The 19,914-nt window shown below is 38.2% G+C and overlaps 3 protein-coding genes across 4 annotated transcripts; 2 read left to right on the top strand and 1 right to left on the bottom strand.

Annotated features, from left to right (window-relative positions):
• The first annotated feature begins 402 nt into the window (after window positions 1–402).
• Window positions 403–2,740, top strand: LOC133032340 (uncharacterized). The gene is made up of 2 exons (XM_061106257.1): window positions 403–2,602; window positions 2,691–2,740. The coding sequence occupies exons 1-2, from the start codon at window positions 736–738 to the stop codon at window positions 2,738–2,740; spliced, it is 1,917 nt and encodes a 638-aa protein (XP_060962240.1). The 5' UTR covers window positions 403–735.
• Window positions 2,741–10,167: 7,427 nt separating this feature from the next.
• LOC133032447 (uncharacterized) lies at window positions 10,168–11,947 on the bottom strand. Its single transcript, XM_061106390.1, has 2 exons — window positions 10,383–11,947; window positions 10,168–10,303 (listed from the first exon to the last, which is right to left on the bottom strand). Exon 1 carries the CDS (start codon window positions 11,583–11,585, stop codon window positions 11,028–11,030), a length of 558 nt encoding a protein of 185 aa, XP_060962373.1. The 5' UTR covers window positions 11,586–11,947; the 3' UTR covers window positions 10,168–10,303; window positions 10,383–11,027.
• Window positions 11,948–14,406: 2,459 nt separating this feature from the next.
• Window positions 14,407–19,234, top strand: LOC115697285 (clathrin interactor EPSIN 1). 2 transcript variants are annotated; one of them, XM_030624228.2, is made up of 13 exons: window positions 14,407–14,541; window positions 14,668–14,716; window positions 14,847–14,898; window positions 15,032–15,111; window positions 15,239–15,317; window positions 15,453–15,536; window positions 15,623–15,768; window positions 15,857–16,102; window positions 16,679–16,770; window positions 17,437–17,618; window positions 17,736–17,810; window positions 18,151–18,541; window positions 18,796–19,234. In XM_030624228.2, the coding sequence occupies exons 2-13, from the start codon at window positions 14,676–14,678 to the stop codon at window positions 19,011–19,013; spliced, it is 1,686 nt and encodes a 561-aa protein (XP_030480088.1). In that variant the 5' UTR covers window positions 14,407–14,541; window positions 14,668–14,675; the 3' UTR covers window positions 19,014–19,234. The 2 variants fall into 2 exon arrangements, with proteins under 2 accessions (XP_030480088.1, XP_030480097.1); XM_030624237.2 differs by having other exon boundaries at window positions 14,529–14,716.
• The last annotated feature ends 680 nt before the right edge of the window (window positions 19,235–19,914 follow it).

Raw genomic sequence — 19,914 nt, 5'->3', positions numbered from 1 at the left:
ATTAGTCCCCAAGCTCCAAAATAGCGGCAATAGTACCTAAGCTAGACTTTCGTGTTTGTCCGTTCATACCACATCCGTTAGTATGACTAATGGTACACGTGTACGCATAAGATTTAATCGCTTTATTTTTATTATTTCTTTTCAAAATTGAAAAAATAAAATGTTTTTCCAAATTAAAATTTAAACAATTTAATTTTTTTAACTAAATTACAAAATAAAATTAAAAACTCCAACCCCAGAAATCGATTCAACACCAGAAATCGTTAATCCCCCCAAATCGTTAACCCCTAATCTCCAGCCTAATCGAAACCCAAAGATCCAACCCCAGAAATTGATTCAACTGTTTATCACGTTGTTGAATCGTGACCTAAAACCAGTTGCTTCAAGTCGACTGCAAGGGAGGTACCCAGAAATCGATAGGACGATGGACGACGACGATGGAGGAGGTACAATCTCATTTTCACCTTTATTTGATGTTTTAATTATTTTTTGTTGGCATAGTGCTTTTTTGCTATCCTCATTGTTCAGGAATGAAAATGGTATTATTGTTAGATTGTGTTGGTGTGAATGATATTGTGTTAGGTGTACACATTTATTTGATGTGTTCAGATTCTTAGAGAATGGTAGTGGTAGTATTTAAGGCATTTTGATAGATTTTTTGTGGGTTGAATAAGTCAAGTTTCACTTGGTTTTAGTGTGGGGCTATTTTATGTGGGGTAAAGTGTTTTCACTGGCATGTGGGAATATTTGCACATGGTGTTAAAGCATATGACAGACACTTTTATTGGAAAGTTCTATTATTTTACTGTTAAATTTTGTTGTTTTGTTCTTTTCTTGTTGCTAGGTATGTACTTTAGTGTAAATATGCACCATGGGGGTAAATGGTTCATTGACAATGGTTTGAGAAAGTATGAGGGTGGCACTGTCACTGAGTTTGACAAGTGTCACAGTAATATGTTTAATATGATGGAACTAGAAGGGATGATGATGCAAATACAGTGGTGCCATGGTCCTCTGCATTTCTGGTTTAGGCCTAAAGATAAACTGTTGAATGATGGATTTGTGCTTAAGGGTGATAAGGATTTGCTGAGTATGTTTGATGACGTGAGAAGGAAGAGGTATAGGAAAGTTGAGGTTTATGTGGATCTATTTGGGACTTTTGGAGGGGATTGTCTTGAATTGGCAGTTGTTGGTGGCCCTAGTCAGAAGACAACAATAAAACACTCTACAATAGCTGGGCCTAAGTTGAAAAGATGCATAATAGAAGAACTCCCTGATGATGCAGATGTTGTTGTTGATGTTCGAGTAAGTGCCCAACCTGAAGACTATGTTATGAGCAAGGCAGCACTTAAGAATCTTGAGGAGGAACTAGCAGATTATTTAGAAGCTAGTAGTGGTGATTCTGAGCAACATGTTGATGAGTTATTTATGTACATGCCAGATATTGAAGAAGACAGTGAAGACAATAGTGTGGAGAATTTAGACAATGACTCAAGTGGAGACAGTGACTCTAGTGTACAGATATTAGAAAATGTAGAAGAAATTGAAGGTATATTTGGAGAAGTTGGATTCACTGCTGAGGATAACCCAACAGAGGCCCACATAGAAAAGGCCCAATCACCAACCAAAAGTCCAACTCAAACCAGGAAAAGGCCAAGGCAAACCCCAACCCTCAGTCCCCCACAATCCCAAAAAAGGCCAAGGCAAACCCTAACCAACAGTCCACCCCAAACCAGGAAAAGGGTAAGGCAGACCCCAATCAAAAGTTCACCACAAACCAGAAAGAAACAAGCGCCAACAGTTTCTGAAACCCTACCCCAATCAGCCACCCAAACCAGAAAACTACCAACCGAATCCCCAAGTGGAACACCATCCCAAACACCCATCCAAACCAGAAATAGAACACCCCAAACCAGTGACCACTTTGCAACCCAATCAGGCACCAAAACACCAACCAAAAAACCCTACCAAACACCCATCCAAACCAGAAATAGAACACCCCAACCAATGACCACTTTGCAACCCAATCAGGCACCAAAACACCAACTAAAAAACCCTCCCAAACACCCATCCAAACCAGAAATAAAACACCCCAAACCAGGTCCCAATTTGCAACCCAACCAGCCACCAAAACACCCATCCAAACCACCACCAGCACACCCAAAAGCAATCACCATCTTGCTTCCCAATCACCCACCAAAACCCCCACCCAAACCAGAAAAACCCCACCCCAAACCAGAAAAACCCCACCCTAAACCAGATCCCAATTCACTTCCAGATCACCCACCAAAACACCTGCCAAAACCACACCCCAAACCAGATCAACCACACCCCAAACCAGGTCCAAAACTGCATCCTAAACACCTCACCAAACCACCAGTAGTAGTGACCATCTTGCTTCCCAATCACCCACCAAAACACCTGCCAAAACACCCACCCAAACTAAAAAAACCACACCCCAACCCAGTCACCAATTTACTTCCCAATCACCCACCAAAATACCCACCAATTTACATCTGCCTTGTAGCTTGTAAAGCTGGCTTCAAGTTTTGCAGACCAATTATTGGGCTGGATGGGTGCTTCTTGAAAGGCTATTGCAGAGGTATGCTGCTTGTAGCAATTGGAATAGATGCAAACAACAACATGTTTCCTATTGCTTTTGCTGTAACTGAAAAAGAAAACATTGACAGTTGGAGTAAGTGGAACAATCCAGTGGGGAAAAAGATCTTTGACATCCTAGAGAAGAACAAGAAATCGGCACTGAAATGCCAATGCACCAAGTCTGTTGGTGGATTATTCCAGGTCACAGCCCCTTCTGGTGAGGTGGTAGCAACTAATTTGGAGAAGAAGACATGCTCTTGCAGATCATTTGACCTCACAGGTATCCCATGTGGTCATGCAATAGCATGCATATGGTATTCAAGGCTTCAAGTTTATGATTTTGTTGCTGCATGTTACAAGAAAGAATCCTTCTAGGCACTTATGCAGGGGCAATTGCACCTATGCCTAGCCCTGAACACTGGCCTGATAAAGGCAAAAATCCAATCTTCCACCACCAGAAACTGTTTTACCTGGTAGGCCCAAGAAATCTAGAAAAAGAGAAGTGGATGAACCTCCACCTAGTGCAACTAAAATGAGGAGATTTGGGCAGTCCAACAACTGCTCTAATTGCAAACATCCTGGACATACAAAGAAAACTTGCCCCAAACCAGTACAAGAACAGGTATATTCATTTCTTAAGTACTAATAATTTGAATACATTTTCCATGTTTAAGTTTGTAATCTGACAGTAGCACTTGTTTATGAATCAGGAACCTCCACAGAAGAAAAAGATGGGTCGTCCACCCAAAAAGAATTTAGACCCAGAAACTGTAAAGAGAAACATTAGGAGAATGAAGCAAAAGGCAAGAGAAACAAGTTTAAGCCAACCAACCTCTGGACCAAATTAGTTATTGTTCTCAATCTATATTGTATTGTTTTTTGTTGAATTGTCAAGGGTTGTTGTACCCAATTTAGGTACTGCTGTATATGTTCTTTGTAATCTGTTGAATTGTGAAGGATTTTTTGTATGCTGCAGCATGTTTTTTGTTGAATTGTGCAAGGGTTCTTGTACTTATGTAGCTGTTAGTATTGGTTGTTTTTTGTTGAAATGTCTAGGGTTCTAGTATTTATGCAGCTGTTAGTAGTGGTTGTTTTTTGTTGAAATGTCAAGGCCACTTCTTGGACCTAAACATTAATCTATTGTAATTTCATTTAACTATGTTGGTGTCCTGATTTATCTTATGCTATGCAATACATTTACTTGTCATACTTGTTATTAATGCATAATTATATGATCAATTGCCTTAGAAGGTAATAACTTTGATTCATAGAATGCCTATTAATGCTGATATGCAATGGCCTATTACTGCTGATATGATGCAGACATTTTGCTGATAAAATAAGGACAAATCTGAGAAGGCAATAACTTTGATTCATATAAGGCAATATCATTACAAACTGTTTGATTCATAGAAGGCAATGTCATTACAAACTGTTTCATACCAAAAAAGACAATGCCATTGCAAACAATTTGATTCAAAGAAGGCAATGTCATTACAAACTGTTTGATACAAAATAAAGACAATGCCATTACAAACTTAGTGATTAACACTTCTAGTTAAGCATAAAAAATACAAAACCAATAACACAAACAGTAATGAGAATGGTTTTCAAGTTCTTCAACAACCATATATGACCACAATCACATTCCTGAACATTGCTACATCCTTTTGGAATGTCCTTGAATTCTTTCAAATCTTCATTTGACTCATACAACATCAACTGATCTTCAAGCTTACTTATCTTCCTCAGAAGTCCTGGTATTAACTCTCTGCACTTTATACAAGAATCAACATCCACCCATTCAAAAAAACTTACACCCTCTACCATCCTCCCGTGGATAAATTTCAAACTTTTCATCTTGAATAACTTAACATAAACAATAATATTCAAAAACAAAATAAAAGGGAAAAAACAATGGCTTACATATGCTAGCCTGCATTTCCTAAAACAACGTCCTTGGTTTGCTTCCGTCCATGATGTTCTAACGATCCACGGAATGCCACAGTAACAATTTTGAGGATCCCTTCGATAAGCAGAACTAACCACTCCTTTCGACCTTCGACGAGTGGAACTACTGTAAGAACCTTCCCCGTCCATTTTCACCTTCCACGAATGAATCTTTGAAGCTCTCTCTCGATTTACAGAGACCTCCTTTCGATTTCTGGGTACCTCGCCAGAAAGAATCGTGATTAGGGATTTTGGATTCAGGGTGATGGGGTTTTCTTATTTTAGTTTTTTAGTTTCAGTTTTTAATTTTATTTTGTAATTTAGTTAAAAAATTAAATTGTTTAAATTTTTAATTTGGAAAAATATTTCATTTTTTCAATTTTGAAAAGAAATAAATAAAAATAAAGCGATTAAATCTTATGCGTACACGTGTACCGTTAGTCATACTAACGGATGTGGTATGAACAGACAAACACGAAAGTCCAGCTTAGGTACTATTGCCGCTATTTTTGAAACTTGGGGACTAATCTGCATCAACGTGAACTTTTTGGGAACTTTTGCCGCAAATTTCCCTATTATTTACACATAGTGATATTCAACAATAAATAAGGCTCTGCTGTCAGTTAACCATATTCTAAGTCAACAATTTGCTTAGAGTTGTTATTATCTAATTATTAATTTATATAATAATAAAGTTAAATCTAATATAATTTAATTAAAATTTTTAAATATATAAAATTTAATCTAATTTTAAATTTATATTAAAAAAATATATAACTAATTTTATTAACAATAAAATAAATAAATTTAAATATTTTAAATAATATAATTAATAAATTTATTATAAAATATAATTAATTAATTGAATTAACGTGAAATCTAAAGGGAAATTTCAATTTTTGGCCTTAATAATACAAGCCATATCAAAATTTATACCCTTCCTTAATTTGTACAAATTTAGTCCATTAATTACATGAACTTCCCATTTTACCCTCTTTTTTTTTAAAAAAAAAAATGAAATAGCTAAAATCTGAAATTGATCTTTCTCTCTCTCTTCCCTCTTCCCTCTCTCTCGTGCACCACTCTCTCTCTCTAGAAAAAAACTGAAAAATTTATCAAAAAATTTCCCTCTATCCATCCCACTCTCTCGTCACTCTCTTTATTCCCTGTTGAATGGTTGTTTTCTCGGTGGGTGTTGGTGGAAAACCGAAGCACAACTCAATATCACTCAAGAATCTTACACCATTATAATGGGTAAGTTGTATTTTAAGCATTTTGTTTGACTTTATGTAGTTTAAAATTGTTATATGTGTGTTTTTTGTTGGAATCGTCGTTTTTTGGTCTGAAATTGTTGAGATCTGGCAGATCTGGTTTTCAGTCGAATTCTGGGTTTTCCAGTGTTATCGATGATATATCGATACTATGTCGATGGTTTGTCGATGATTACAAAAGGAAAGGTCAGTGACGACCATTATCGACGTTATGTCGACATAATGTCGACATGTTGTCGACATCATGCAACCAACATGGTATTTACTATTTGTCGACATTTTGTCGACAGAATGTCGATAACAAGCATTTTTCTTTTTTTTAGAAGTTGTCGATATTTTGTCGACATCATGTCGACAAAATATCGATGCAAATGAAAAAAAACCGTGAATAAAACATAAACATAACATAACATTAACATTAAATAAAGTTCATTAAAAACATAACATAACATAAAAAACATAAAAAAAAACAGAAAATAAAGTTCATAAAAAAAAAACAAACATTAAATAAAACTCACCACAAGCCATAACATAAGAAATTATTTTTTTTAAAATTCTTTGGCTTGTGGGTGAGCCTTGCAATACTTGCATAATGTTCCAGGCTTCACCAGTTTACCGTTAAAGATGCCTAGTTTGCAACGACGGCATCCTTCGGGGAACCCTGGTGGTGGAGCCGGCCATACACCAGTTTTGCAAAAATGTGCTTCAAGTTGCTCGAACTCGAACTCGTTCCCACATCGTTCTCTTTCGAAAGCTCTTTGGGCGTCAAAAACTTTCTGCATTTCAGGAGTAACTATGCCAACATCAGGCTCCTGCTTCAGCTCTTCAGGAGTTAAGATGGGGAATTTGCCTTTGTTCTTTCTTGGGGCCATATTTAGAACTTAAGAATAAGAGAAATTTTTAAGAGTAAGAGAGAAGTAGTAGACAAGAGCACTTATGAATAAGAAAGGGATTTGCTTTTATAGAGCAGTAAACATGTTGGGAATGTATGAAAATTTAATGGTCATTAAATGCGTAACTGTACAGGTAAAACGCATGAAATAGTGTATTTATCGACTGAATGTCGATACTATGTCGACATCATGTCGACAACATGCCAATTTAGTGTCACTGCTAACACATTTGTCGATGCCATGTCGACGTCATGTCGACAGGTTGTCGATAGGACACGTGTCTGACATGCAACGTGTCAGTTGGGAAGGGTTGTTGGGAACGTAGGTAAAATTTATTAACATTAAATGTGTAACCGTTGTTAATTGTCGATTGAATGTCGACGGTATGTCGATATTATGTCGATGGCGAGCATGCTTGGTGTGGTTGTCGACGGTATGTCGATAGTATGTCGACACAATGTCGACAATCAATGCCCTTATTTCTGCTGTTGTGATTATCGACATTATGTCTATTGATATCGATGGGATGTCGATTTTTATTTTTTTTTGGGTGTTTTTTCCTTTACTCACCTTGTTTTTTTGGTTTGCAATTGCAGGAGACAAAGTGTTCCTTGTTGTATCGTACGATGGTGTTTGGTTATGTGAGAATTATAATTGGATTTACAAAGCAAATAGCAGCTTGACGTTGACAGTTACAACCGAGACAACCCTACAAGAACTGCGACAAATTTTATATGAAGAGTTGGAAGTTGATCCGGTAGCGTATGATTTAAAGTTGGAGATTTGTTCCTTGTACATGAAGGGAAAAATGGTTGCGCCAGAGGTTATTAAGAGAGAACGCCAACTGAGAACGTTTTTAGAGATGAGGGAAACAATGTCAAATACAGAGTTTATGCCATTATTCGTGACCAAGGTGAGAAAAGTTGGGAATTCGGAGCCTACGCCGCCTACTAATCCTCTCCCTCGGAGTGTGGTAGGGTCTTGCGTTCCCGAAACAGATGTTGGGATTGGTGTGAATGAGGAGGTTCCGGCCAATTTAGAGGTTCCGACCAATTTAGAGGTTCCGACCAATGTAGGGCAAGAACAAGAAGCGACAGGATTTCATCAGTTTGAAGAGTTCGATACACCCTTCTACAATAACGATCCTATTGTAGATTTGAATATGGACGATGAACATGATTTAGCAGTCGATGAACCCGTAGCGGGACCATTGTTGAGGTTAGAGTGTGTACCGAGTAACCAAGGTACACAGCGAGAACGACAACCTCGTAGTGAAAATCGCACTACACCTGGAACTAGCAGTAGTCGACCAGGCAGAACTGAAGAACATGCTCGTCATGCAACGTTCTCAACGTTCTCCTCTTTTGAAGTTTGTACCAAGTTCAAAGCTCCCATGTGGACAAAGGAAGATATAATGGAAAATCATGAGCTAACTACTTGTTTACAAAGTAAGGAAGTAGGGGTGATAGAGCTTGGTAATTTTTATGAAAACAAGGAAGAACTGAGACAAGTAGTGGGTAGGTTTGCACTTAATAACAATTTCGAGTGGATGGTGAAGAAGTCATCCCCTGATGTGTTGTACGTTACATGCAAGGCTCCGCATTGTAAATGGAGATTGAGGGGGAGGAAGAAGATGCATTCTGACAACTTTGAGGTCACTGTATTTCACAATGAACACACATGTAACTTGAATGCGAGACGTTCAGATCACCGTCAAGCAGCACCATGGGTAGTTGGCCACCTTATTAAGGGGAAGTACACCCAAGACGGAACTAAGTACAAGGCTAAAGACATACAGAGGGACATGTTTGACAACTACGGTATCAGTATGAGTTATGTGAAGGCGTGGAGGTGCAGGGAGATGGGACTTACGTATGCTAGGGGTACGCCTGAGTTTTCATACATGAAGCTTCCTGGGTACTTGTACATGCTGGAACAGAAGAATCCAGGTACCATTACTGACTTGTACTTAGAGGATGAGCGGTTCAAGTACTGTTTTATATCACTCGGTGCATGTAGAAGGGGCTTTTCTTTTTGTCGTCCTGTTTTGAGTATCGATGGCACCTTCTTGAAGACGAAGTACGACGGTATAATGTTAGTTGCTGTGGCATACGATGCGAACAACCAATTGTTGCCGGTTGCTTATGGTATCGTTGACAGTGAGAATAACGACTCCTGGACGTATTTCTTACAGAAGTTGAGGGTAGCAATTGGCGTGGTTGAGAACTTAGTGTTTGTGTCAGATAGGCATCAAAGCATTGATCATGCTGTTGAACTCGTTTTTTCCGAAGCAGTCCACTGTGCATGCTATCACCACATTGTTATGAACGTGAACGCCAAATTCAAGACTGATGCTTTTCACAACCAAATATATAATGTTGCTTACGCATGGTCAAAGACTGAATGCGATAGAGAGTTCGAGAAGCTTAGAAAGATGAATCCGGCCATTGCTGCATATGTGGAGAGTATAGGGTTTGAGAAGTGGGCTCACCCTTATTGTTTGGGCGATAGATACAACATCATGACGAGCAACGCTGCTGAAAGCTTCAATAGTGTCACAGAAGAGTTCAGGAAATATCCAATAACTACTTTGGTTGAATTTATCAGGTTCACACTCCAATCGTGGTTCGCTGATCGCCTCGAAAATGCTAACAAATGTGCCACCCCTTTGGCCACGCTCTTTGAAAAAAACTTGGCAAAAATTCATGAAAATGCAAAGTACAGGCGCGTCCAACGAAATGGAGCCAATTTGTATAACGTTGGTAGGGGACCTAACGGTGAAAGAGGTGGTGATGTGAATCTAGTTGAAAGAACATGCACCTGCGGCGTGTTCACGTTATTGAAACTCCCTTGCCTTCATGCATGTGCCGCGGCATTGAAAACGAACACAAGTGTGTACACGCTTTGCTCACCTTATTATTCAAAAGAAACGTGGAGGAAGATTTACGATGATACCATCAATCTTGCTGGTGACGAGGATGATTGGGTTCTCCCAGAACACATCAAGAATATGAAAGTTGGGGTACCTGTGGAAAAGAAGCCTGTAGGTTGTCCAAGAAAAAGCAACGCTGGAAGAAGACGGGAGAACCGTTTCCCGTCTGGTGATAAAAAAGGTTCTGTACCACGAAACTACAGCCGCTGTGGCAGTTCAGGCCACAACAGAGCAACATGCAAAGCCCGCATCTGAGGCGTCTTGTACGTATTCGTTGGGAAATTTGATATATTGTAATGATGCATATTTTGTCATAGTTATTTTTGTTGAGGTTGAATATTTTTCAAATATTTTAATTATTTTTAGGTTTAATAGTTATTTTTGTTGAATAATATTGATATTTTATATTTGAAACCACGAATAATTATCAAAATTTGAACGAAAAGAAAATCTATATATACATAACTGTAATGTTAATTACACAAAATATACAATGTCCCAATAATTACACATATAATCAGCCGACATTTTGGTAAAATAAATCAACACACCACCGTTGACGAAACATAGCTATCCGGTCTGGCGTCACATCGGTCAATCCACGCTGCATCATGAGATGCTCCACATACTCAATGCAATAGACGCCACAATCACCACTAAATGCAAAATAAAATGTAAAGTTAGTCTAACGTAAAACATATTTTAATACTATAGTACTTTTTTATCGCTATGTACCTGGTTGCTGACTTCGGAACTAAGTCGTGAGTGGCTCGAGTCGAGTGCATTTTTGGAAGCACCGTGATGTCACAGTTAGCTAACGCCATGATCTGGTTGTTATGTGGAAATTCCCCGGTTGCAAGGATTAGCGAGGGCAGCAGTTCTGCCCAAACCTTCAGGATGGGTTCCAAGGCGGTCCAATGACAGACGCTGGAATCACAGTCGTAGACATTAATTTTCCACAGCTCTATGTCGACTTCAACTGTGACCCAGTGCCTTGCCTCGGGAAGGTTCAGAACGAAGTAAATAAACTCGTTACCCCTCCATCTCTCAAAGACTTGGGACTGTAATTACAGAGAACAACGAAACAATTAACAAACCATAATAATCTTCCCAAACAATTAACATTTAAAATCTTACTAAAACAATACCTTATGAGCCCCGGTGCAGTAGTCCAGGATATAATCCTCCCACACAAAGTTTTTCCTCGGACCCTTGTGGCTCGTCCATGCACTGCTGATCATGGCGGTCACGAATGTGGAGAGAATGATACCCTTCTGAGGAAATGTCAGTGGATAGTCGGTGCGTCGCCTCCTCAGCATATGCATTGCTGCATTTATATGCTGCATATGAAGGGAAATGTCAGTTAGACAAAAAAATATATTAATTGCACATAAAGTTGTAAAGTGAAGTAATATTATAAAATACTTTACTTACGTCATCTGTAAGCCATTCCTTTGGTGTGAGCATTATCCAAAAGAATCCTGGACCGTAATCACCACTTCTCAAATCCCGAAGTCGGTGGTTTGGAATGAGTCCAACACACCACTTTCGGAAAGTGGTTAATAATTTCTCATCCGGTGGCTCCAGGGGATCAAAAGTCGAAGATGGCCTATGTCTCCTCTTCATCTCCGTATAGTCACCGAACCATACAGGAGGCTTTCTCTTCCTCTTCTGACTCTTAACCACTGCAGGTTGTGCCTCTATCGACAGAATCTCACCCTGCGACTCGGTGTCATGTACATGGATAAGAGGTTGTGCCTCGATCGGAGTCGCTGGAGCTCCCTCATAAGGATCGTAATCGTCGGGGAAGACCTCATCCTCTTCTACTGGGGGTGAAGCAGCTGGTGGTGGGGTAGATGGATCTGCTGGGGCCTCCGGTGCTGAAGCTGTCGTTGGCGGACGATTCAACGTGGCCAATATGTCTCTGAGCTGCTTCATAATTACGTTCTGACCACCCTTCAGCTCTACATGGCTGGTCTCGTATGCCTTCTTCAGCTCGACATGAGTAGCATACAGACCCTGAGTGTCAGCCTCGATCCTATCCAACCGAGCCACTAAATCAGTGTACTCGGCACCCCGAACGCCTGATGAAGATGGTGCACTGGCTGAGGTTCTGAACCAGTGGCCTGAAAAAATATATATCAAAAAAATACGGTAAGCATGCGATAATTCCACAATGTAACAAATATCACAAAACAAAAACAATAAAAAATAAAGACATAAAAAAAAAGTTCCAAAAATTGGTACCTGAGTGTCTGTTTCCTGAGTGTCTGGGACCTGAGTCTCTGGTACCTGACTACCTGACTACCTGCCTCAGCCTCTGTGTCATCCACAACATCATCAACCAGGTTCTCCACACCATCGTAAGATATGGTCCTCACAAATGCCTCCTCCTCTGTCCGTGGAAGTAGCCCCTTCACCACTTCAAGATTCTATTTATGGTTCAAAAAATATCAAAATAAAACCATTTAGCATTTATTACAAGCATTTATGTTAAATAATTATTCTGAACATAAGTGAAAATCATACCCGTCTAGAAAATAATGCGCTGACGTCTTTCTTCCCAATATCGCCTTTGCTCGTCCAGCTAAGCATCCTGGGGAACCGAATCCCGTGGTTCGTGCCATACCTCTTCCCAACCTCCAAAATGGCCTCGTACGCCCAATATTGTACTGCAGGTGCGAAGCCATATGCTGTGTATTTGCACTCATGCTGAACATCCGAACTCAGCTTCTTCTCGTAGTTGGCCTTCTGTTTCAACATGTATTTCTGAAGCGAGTGCATGAGTCTGGCGAATGAGTGCTTCCCCCAAGGAATCCGGAAGAAGAACTCGAGGTCTTCCACATATCTAAGTATGTGAGGCGTAATCAGCGCGTTTGCCTCGCGGCCCAGAAGCACTGACTCCACAAACAAGCACAAGCCGAGCTTGTACAAGTCTTCCGGGTTCTGGCAGTTTGTGAACTGAAGTTGGAGTACTTCTGTCTTCACACTATCAGACCGGTTGAAATATCTGTTGATCAATCGGTCTGACCCCGAGCGCGCGACCTGCGCAGCCTTCTCCTCTTCTGTTGGCCCCGAGGAGAAGTCCAGGCCTGTAATGAGTGCAACCGAATCGGACCTCCTTCCGACCAACATAAAACCGCATCCTCAACTCCTCCTGAGCATCCACTTTCATTTTGTGGAGCATCAACTGGTGAAATAACACCGAGGAGAATGTCAAGGGTACGACATTCCAGAAGCTCCCGAAACGGCTTTCCTTCGCCGTGTTATTAAGGTTGAACTCCTCAAACCGAGCTTTGATTTTTGCAAAAATTCCAATGCCCCTATATGTGACGCGGCCAGTAAAATGCTCAGGTGCTGGAATAATGAGTCTGGGAGCCATCTGAAAAATCAAAGACCAAAAAAATTTAAATGTCAAAAAAGTTAAGAAATGTCGACATAACATCGACATCATGTCGACATTCTGTCGACATTGTCAAACATTCAATACTGGTCGACAAATCGTCGACATACAATCGACATGCTATCGACATTATCATAAAAGCAGTGACAAACGATCAACATCGACAACTTGTCGACATACAGTCGACAAATTGTCGACATTCTAACAGTAAACTACCAAAAGATTCAACTGCAACATATAATCGACAAACTATCGACATACAGTCGACAAATTGTCGACATTCTAACAATAAACTACCAAAAGAATCAACTGGAATTTATAATCGACAAACTATCGACATACAGTCGACAAATTGTCGACATTCTAACAGTAAACTACCAAAAGAATCAACTGGAATTTATAATCGACAAACTATCGACATACAGTCGACAAATTGTCGACATTCTAACAGTGAACTACCAAAAGAATGAACTGCAACTTATTATCGACAAACTATCGACATACAGTCGACAAATTGTCGACATTCTAGGGCAAAACTACATAACATCAAACAAAGGTAAACCATCGATATCCTATCGACATTTCATCGATAACTATGTAAAAACACACAAAATACCATTGAAACATATCCAACATATACAACATGCAAGTATTGACATCTAGATTCGCATATACAATCTAAAACACACAAAATCTGAAGCACATACACAAATTCGCATTGAAATTTCTAAAATTTAAACAGAAAAAAACTTACCTTTTCGTGGTTCAGTGGTTCAGTGGTTCAGTGCTTCGTCGTCGTGGTCGTGGATCGCCGTGGGCCGCCGTGGGTGTTCGTCCTCTTCGTCGTCGTCGGTCGCCTTGACTTTCGTGGGGTTCGTGGGTTCTTGGGTTGGTAGGTTCGTGGGTTCGTGGGTTTCGTGGGTTCGTGAGTCTGGGAGCGGGTTGTGGGTTCGTGAGGGGTTGTGGGTTGTGGGTTCGTGCTCGTGAGGAGAACAGAGAGAGAGAGAGAGAGAGAGAGAGAGAGAGAGAGAGAGAGAGAGAGAGAGAGAGAGAGAGAGAGAGAGAGAGAGAGAGAGAGAGAGAGAGAGAGAGAGAGAGAGAGAGAGAGAGAGAGAGAGAGAGAGAACGTCTGGTTTGTGGGTTGTGGGTTCGTGATCGTGAAGAGAGAGAGAGAGGGAGCGTCAGAAAGAGAGAGGGAACGTCTGAGAGAGGGAAAGTTTAATTTAGGGGGTATTTTAGGAATCTTTTAAAATTAGAGGAATAAATTTGTACAAATTATAAAAGGGTATAAATTTTGATATAGGTTATATTATTAAGGGCAAATAATGAAATTTCCCAATCTAAATTTAAATATTTAAAATTAATTTAAGGTTGTTAATTTTTAAAAAACCATTAAACAACGATGTCTTAGAGATGAGAAATGTGCATCTACTGACTGAGGAGCATATCACCGGGCTACATCTGTCACATCTTCCTTTCGCAATCCACACCGTAAGATCTGAGTCCTCTCCCTCTAAATCTACCTCTTAAGATTTTTTTTTTTTACTTCAAAAGAAATCTGTGCTCAGATCCGGCACAATTGTTTCGATTTGAACACACATTTTCTCAATTTTGCAGATCCAACAATGGATTTCATGAAGGTTTTTGACCAGACAGTTCGCGAAATGTCAGCTTTCTCTTCTCACCTTTCCGATTTTTGCAATTATTTTATTTTTATTATTCCCGATGTTCTTTTTAATTTCTCCCAATGTTAGAATCTGAGTTGAATTAAATTTGATTAATTTTGAAATTTGCAGAAAGAGGGAAGTTAATTTGAAGGTCTTGAAGGTTCCGGAGATTGAACAGAAGGTAATTCAGTAAAATACAATCGAATATTCATAGATTATAGTTTAACAGTGGTATTTACTGCTTTTATTTTTCTTTTGGATTGGTTTATGATCTTTTTTGTTTGGTTTAGGTAATATTCTAATTATTGATACAGGTATTGGATGCAACGGACAATGAACCTTGGGGTCCTCATGGCTCTGCACTAGCTGAGATTGCGCAAGCAACTAAGAAGTTGTATGTGTTTCCATTATTTTTTATTGAATTTTTTAATATGAAATCTCTGTACTATTACTGTGTTTTTGAGAAAGGGAAGCTCACACTCTTATCATGGTCTAAATTTGAATGAGCTTTGATGTTCCAGTGCGGAGTGTCAGATGGTTATGAATGTGTTGTGGACAAGATTAGCTGAAACTGGCAAAGATTGGCGCTATGTCTATAAGGTGACTGTATTTGTTATTACATTATTAATAGAACATGAAACAGAAAGTTAGAGTTTTAGTTGTGTGTGGAAAATCTAGTTAAGCACTGAGCCTTTTCATGCTTTCAATGTCTTAAAAATCATTGTTTTGTATTAGGCGTTAACTGTGATCGAGTATTTGGTAGCACATGGTTCTGAACGCGCTGTTGATGACATTATTGAGCACACTTTTCAAATTTCGGTGAGTGATATTTTCTAAGATATTTGAAAAGTATGTTTGTTGTTTTATTTACTTCATTCTCTTATTTTGCACTTTAATTGGTGAAGTCATTATCAAGTTTCGAATATGTTGAGCCAAATGGGAAGGATTCAGGAATAAATGTCAGAAAGAAGGCAGAAACCATCGTTGGCCTTTTGAATAATAAAGATAAAATACAAGAAGTTAGAAACAAAGCTGCTGCAAACCGTGACAAGTAAGAAAGGAGAATTATATGGCTTTGCTTCAATTTGTATAAAATCTATTTGTATTTATTTCAGTTGTTGACTAACTGCTGTTATTAGGTTCATTGGCCTTTCATCTACTGGAATATCTTACAAGTCAAGTTCAACTTCTTACGGTAGTGGCAGCTACCAAAGTAGTGACCGCTATGGAGGTCTTAGCGGAGATAAGTTCAAGGATAGCTATAGAGACAAAGATCAGTATGAAGAAGAAAAGTATGATAAGGATACTTATAGTAGGACACGCCGTGGGTCTACTACTGAGAAACAAGGAAGCACCTTGAAGAAGGGTTCAAAAGAATATGGCAGGTATAGCTTTCGTTACTGATGGTAATAGATGTTTTAATTTCTGAGTTTTCCTTACTAATAAGTGGGACTTGAAGTAAGAATTTCAACTCAAAATGTATTTTGACAGGAAATTAGTGGCTGCAAGCTCCATATTCTAGTTTTACATGTCTCATTTGTAATACTGGCACCGAAGAATAGGCAATCTTTTGATGAATAATATTTCTTTTGGCATGATTATTAAAATGTTTTTTAGTCAATGTATCTTGGTGTCATGGTCTTTTTGCTTCATTAGTTTATGACTCCAGCGGTTGTTTGGGTTTGCATGCTAATTACATTGATGAACATCAAAATGCTACCAAAGTAACATCTTTATTCAGGCTTACCTCTTGAGTCTCATGATATTATTGTTTGGTTTTCATAGCAGATATTTGTATTTCTTTTCCCTTTTCTGATTTCCTTCTATCACTACAGCCACACATGTTGCTCACACAACATACTGTCTGTTTACTTTTACATTTCACCATTTTTAAAATGTTTTTCTAGCAGTAAAGATTAAAATAATGTCAGACACTAAATCAATTATTTTGATAAGCACAGTTCAATTCCTGCAAAAAAAAGCTCAAGCCAGCCTTCAAGCAATGCTGAGGATGATTTTGATGACTTTGATCCACGTGGGACTTCCACTACAAGTAAGTAGTCTAGTCCAAGAGATACAATTTTAATTCAAATTAGTACAGGAAATAACACTTGTTGTAGACTGTCCCTCATTGATAATGGACGCGTAATAAATAGGATTGTTGCACACATTTGTGAAGGTTATGTTATGTGGCATGGCCTCTTTTGTGGATATTATGATTCACTGATAGTGGTCTTGGTTGCTTTATGGTTTTTGTTCATGGAACCATTGTATTGAGAACATTCATTTGGTTATACTAACACCCTTCTCAGTTGATACATATTTCCTTTTCTATTATTAGATTAGACTACTAAGAATTTCTTACCTACATGGTGTTGTATCCAATAGTGTTGTAGAGCACTTTGCAAAATTTTGTTTATATTCCTATATGGTATTAAACTTAATTTTAATTAATTGGCAGTTAAATATTTATTTATGCCCTGCGGTAATTACGTTTTATATCTTGTCATATTAAGTCAATAAATTTTGTTTACGCCAAGATGTTTAAATAACTATTGATATGTTTACACTGATGTAGTGACTGTTTCCGATTGTGTAGAATGTTTTAAATATCTGAGTGATTATGTTATTCATATTAAAGTTGACACTAATGTTTTATTCCTATTAAGTTTTTTTTTCTTCCTGTTGATGGTAATTCATTATATATATAATTTTACAGAGTCTGCTGGAAGCTCTAACCAGGCGGATCTGTTTGGGGACAGTTTGATGGGAGACCTCATAGATGCTCCTACAGCTGCTCCATCAGAAAATTCTGCTATGCATAGCAGTTCATCGGAGGTTGATATGTTTGCTGATGCAACTTTTGTCTCAGCACCAACTAAAGCAAGTTCTCAAACTGAGGTGAGAATATTTGGTTTTCTCCTTTCAGAAATGCAGTTGCTGGCTCCTTATGATTTTTCATTTGAAATTGATTGTTGGCAATTAGCTGGGTCTTTAATATTGTATCATTTTGGTTAGGTTGATCTGTTTGCTGATGCAACCTTTGTATCAGCCCCAATTCAGGCTGAAACTGGAACAACTTCTCAAACTAAGGTGAGTCCAAGGTTTTGAAATGTATATTTCTGGCTTTTACCATTGCATATTGCTTTTAAGAATTTACTTGATATTTCACGTGGCATTATTTAGGATCCTCCTGTCCAAAATTATTGTTTGTATTTAGCTTTATTTCAGGGATGGTGCACAATGGAAATGAGTCCTCTATAGACTATTCACTGCGAATTGTTTTAGTTTAGCCATGATTTGATCAAAATGCAGTGTAGCTAATCTTTTTAAGAAGCTTGTGCTATTATTATTTTTCTGTTTATTTTTTTAATATTATTTGATGTTTAAATTTCCATTTCTGCTCTAATGAACTAGTTTCATTATGGTACAGATCGATGTTGATCTTTTTGGGGCACAACCAACCATGTCTTCTTCAGCTTCTTCCACAGTGGAGAATTTTGCAGCCTTTGACACAGTTCCTCAGCCAGAAACTAAGTCCACTAATGCTGCCCCAACAAAATCAAACATTGTGGATCCTTTTGCTGCAGTTCCTCTTAACAATTTTGATGATTCTGATCCTTTTGGTGCATTCACCTCTCATTCTGATTCAGCACCGTCGGAACCTTCCCAAAATTTTGTCAATAACAGCAGTCAAAGTCAGTTGAGTGGAAATCTTTCATTGGACTCACAGTCATCAGCCAAGAAGAATAATTTCCAAGTGAAATCTGGAATTTGGGCAGACTCACTAAGCCGCGGTTTAATTGATCTTAATATATCTGCTCGTAAGTTTTACCTTTTCCTACTTATTGTGTCACTTTTCCTTTCCTTATCCCTTCTGTCCCTCCAAACTAAATCAACATGTGTACTGGGTTTTTGTCTTAAAATGGCATTAATCGGAATGATGATGGAAATTTGGAGGCCTCCCTTATTAGACAAATGAAACAAAAAGTTCAAGTTTCTGCATTCATTTTATTACATAGATGCTTGCTTTTACATGGGAGAGTGTAATTCTTCTGTTCTATGAATGCATTTGCAGCCAAAAAAGTATCTCTCGTGGACGTCGGTGTCGTGGGTGGATTAGGTGATGGATTCGATGAAATTAACAAAGGACCCTCAACTTCATATAACATGGGCAAAGCTATGGGTTCAGGGTCTGGACGATCTGGGATTTCATCTTCGCAGGCAATAGGAGCTGATGACTTTTTTTCGAGCCTCAGTGGTCAACAGTATCAGTACGGCGGTTTCCAAAAGTAAATAATTTTTTATCTCTCGTCTTGTGTTGTCATATTCTTTTTGCCTATTTGGCCACTTATATATATAGAAAACCCCAGCCTTGTGTTGTGCTTGGTTTCTCTTGTTCACATGTATTTTTACGTCGATTCGTCGATTTGTATTTGAGTGATGTTAATTTTGAGACTTGTTTTCCAGTACATTGCGATGATTATCATTTTTAATTTTGAGACATGTTTCCCAAAGTTTTTTAGTTTTATTTTGTATAACAATTCTGCATCAACTATCAAAGCTTTAGAGGCCTAAGGCAATTAGAAAATGGTTTTTGAAGTTAAAATAGAAGTGTTAACTTTTAAGATGTTACAATCGTGTTAAGACGCTTATCCGAAAATAACATGATTATACACGATTATAACAAAAATCTCTTAAAAAGTTTTTTTTTCTTCTCATTCTCTTTATAAAAAGATTAATACTATGAATCTTAAGTGTAAATATTTTTGTATGTTAATTGTATCAATTTCGTATTTTATTTTAACATGTGTTAAACGTATCAGTGTCAGGTTGTGTCACACAACGAGATTTATTAAATATGTTATCAACGTATCGTGACTTTTCAAAAAATTGTCACACTCGTGTTTAGGATCTAGACACGATTTGATTTATAATTACATCGTGTTTGTGTTTACCATAAAAATATCGTGTCATAAACATATGAACATGAATACGATATGATAACACGAATCGACAACCCTATAAATCACCCAACCATGCTTATTCTCTTCCTAATTGTGTGGTGAAGTGTGATGTTGATTTAAAAGTTTACAAGTGTAGTTCAAACGCACCACACAGCATCTTTATGTGTATATTTTAAAATTTTATTTGCTCATGTTTTTTTTCCTTTTCTCAAATAAATATAAAGAATGAC

This window comes from Cannabis sativa, chromosome X (genome assembly GCF_029168945.1).
Source record: "Cannabis sativa cultivar Pink pepper isolate KNU-18-1 chromosome X, ASM2916894v1, whole genome shotgun sequence".
Lineage (NCBI taxonomy): Eukaryota > Viridiplantae > Streptophyta > Magnoliopsida > Rosales > Cannabaceae > Cannabis > Cannabis sativa.
Note: the sequence above shows the minus strand (reverse complement) of the source record. Positions and strands in the feature narration are given on the sequence as shown.